The sequence below is a fragment of the Morone saxatilis genome, unplaced genomic scaffold, assembly GCF_004916995.1.
Source record: "Morone saxatilis isolate NCDOM2014 unplaced genomic scaffold, NCSU_SB_2.0 Contig9, whole genome shotgun sequence".
Lineage (NCBI taxonomy): Eukaryota > Metazoa > Chordata > Actinopteri > Moronidae > Morone > Morone saxatilis.
In genome coordinates, this window is record NW_023340268.1 from 1186929 (window position 1) to 1189416 (window position 2488).

Consider the following 2488-nt stretch of genomic DNA (forward strand, 5'->3'; position numbering starts at 1 on the left):
AGGCAGAGGGAGAGAGACACCATGTGACTCTGTAGCTTTATATGGAGAATAACTGTTGACTGCTGATTTAATTTGATAATTTCTGCATTTTGTTTTTCCAGGAAATGAAGAAAGAAATCAGCAGCTTCTCCTGATCTCCTGTAACGGGTCTATTTAAATAAAACCTCAGTGCATACAAACAGGAAGGTGTTCACTCCTCATTCTGATACGTTTATGATCCATATCAATACCTCAATATTTATCCTGTCAGCTGTTATTTATGATATTTATCATGTGGCCAGTTTATAAAAGAGTAATCTTTATGATGATGCAGTATTATTTAACTTTAATATATCTCGATGATGTAAACTTGAATAAAAGTGCTATTGGGGCTTAATTAAAACCATTGTTTGTGTTTTCTGTTCAGCCGACTGAAGCAATTTCTTATTTTCAGTCCAGGCTGTTTGTAACTGACCTGGAAACAGCAGCTCCGTCAGGGTCCTGGAAAACCTGGAAATTAAGACACTAGTTTTCCAGTGATGGAAATGCAGCAATCTCTTCGGTATGAAGTCTATTTTCAGTGAGCAGAACCCTTAATCGTTAAAAACTGTCAATACCAGGCCGGTCAAGAATATGACTGTTTTTTGAGTAAGTGCGGTCCTTTACTGTCGAGAAAACTCCTGGAAAATGTCCTGGAAAACTCCTGGAAAATGTCCTGGAAAGTTCCTGGAAAACGATTTCTTAAGTTGAAAATTAAATTTAAACAGCTGCACCAGAGGAAGCAGTGACACTATTCATCTGCAGCAGGCTGTATTTGGTCTGTGCTCTTCACAACATTAGATTAGAAGAAGGTGCATTACATGTGCAGGGGTGTTTCTAGAGGGTTCGGGGCCTGGGGAGGTCCTGGCCACCAACAGGGGCCACCCCATCATCTCCACCCTGTCCTTCAGAGGCTGTAGCATTTCGGGTTTGCTTGAAGTTGATTGTTGAGTCTCATTTCTGGAGCGTCTGTATATGACAACCTGGGAATGAGGCTCGTCTCTGATTGGCTGTTTTCATTCGGGGCCTGGTGGATTCTTGTGAATGCCATTAGGAGCACTAAGAGGAGCCGGAGGAACCTGATTTTTTCACAGATTATCTGTCTCACCTTCTGCTGACAGGATATGGTGAAAGTTTCAGCAAATATGACAAAAGATATAGTTAATAAAAATGTCCTGCTGCAGCTTTAAACACAATGTGTGAAGAGTAAACACTGGAGGAAGCGTGTCGGTACAATATGTTACTGTAACTTCATGTATAACTGCAGGACTACACGGTGAATTGGCCTACTTTGTGTTAGTACAGAGTTGGAACACACTCGTGTCGTCTGTCTATGACGCAAGGACGCATGCTTCAAATAAACCTGTCACGCTCACCTCAGTACCCTAACGGGCGTTTCCGCTTCCCCTTCAAAATAAAGTGCTTGGGACTAAATCTGAACTAAAGACAGCAATGTATGTAATTACAGTTTATTGTAATGTTAGACAAAAGTCTTTTCAAATAGAATAAGTACGTAATAGTGATACAAATAATTAAAGAAAATAAAAATATAATACAAAGGAATACTATATACATAGATGAATAAATACAGGTTAAAAAAATCAGGATTAATATACTAAAATAATCAATAAAACCTGTTTTCTTTTCTTTTTAAATGAGTATTATAGGCTGTGTTCACACTGCGAGTGGTAAAGTCTGATTTATCGCTCAGATCAGACTTATTCGTTCGGCTGTACACATGATGTGTTAAATGTGGCGCAAACTAGATTCCAATGTGAAGGGACCTCCATCACGGACGTATAGATCCAGGGTCACATAAAAGTCACATGAATTCTGATATATGTTCACACTGAGGTCAAATTGCAAAACAATCTGACCTGAATCTGATTTGGATGACATATAAAAGTGTCTCAAATCAGAATTAAAAAGATCAGATTGTGTTGTTCAGATTTGGGTCACTTTAGCCTGCAGTGTGAACGCAGTTTGAAATTCTAGGTAAAATGTGACAAACAGCTAACCCTTGTGCAGCCCTGATTTGGAGTGTAACGTATTAATGTTTAATTTCATAAAATGGTTTTATGTCAGATCAAACCAAACACTTTTAACTATTTTATAGGAAAATAAAATAATAACACTATAATTCCAACAATTTATGTTTATTTTTTAATATTATTGTACTCTGTGCCACTTTTAGCTAATAAATCATTTTTGTAGAGATTATTTTTTATTATATTTATTGCTTATTATTGTTTCATCGATTATAACTATTATTTATCGTTTATTTTTTCCAACTCCACAAACCCCTATCTTATAGTTCAGGCTTTTATTTTGAAAACTTCAATCCGGATGTATTTCTCGGCCGTTGCTCGCTTGCAGCGGCGGTACAAAAAAAATGGCCATCGTCAGATTCGGCGAAGTATCGGAGCCTTTTTTAATAAACTGTCCTTTCCAGTAAACCGAGCGGCGCAGC

The 2488-nt window shown here is 37.7% G+C and overlaps 2 protein-coding genes across 2 annotated transcripts in view; both read left to right on the forward strand.

Annotated features, from left to right (window-relative positions):
* The window catches only part of LOC118342940 (ATPase family AAA domain-containing protein 2-like), a gene marked incomplete in the record, with an annotated part of 21697 nt that extends 21331 nt beyond the window's left edge, over positions 1-366 (forward strand). The window contains 1 exon segment of the mRNA XM_035681635.1: positions 102-366. Within this exon segment, the coding sequence (XP_035537528.1) occupies positions 102-134 (33 nt within the window).
* Positions 367-2393: 2027 nt separating this feature from the next.
* LOC118342449 (zinc fingers and homeoboxes protein 1-like) overlaps positions 2394-2488 on the forward strand; it is a gene marked incomplete in the record, with an annotated part of 23965 nt that continues 23870 nt past the window's right edge. The window contains 1 exon segment of the mRNA XM_035681004.1: positions 2394-2488.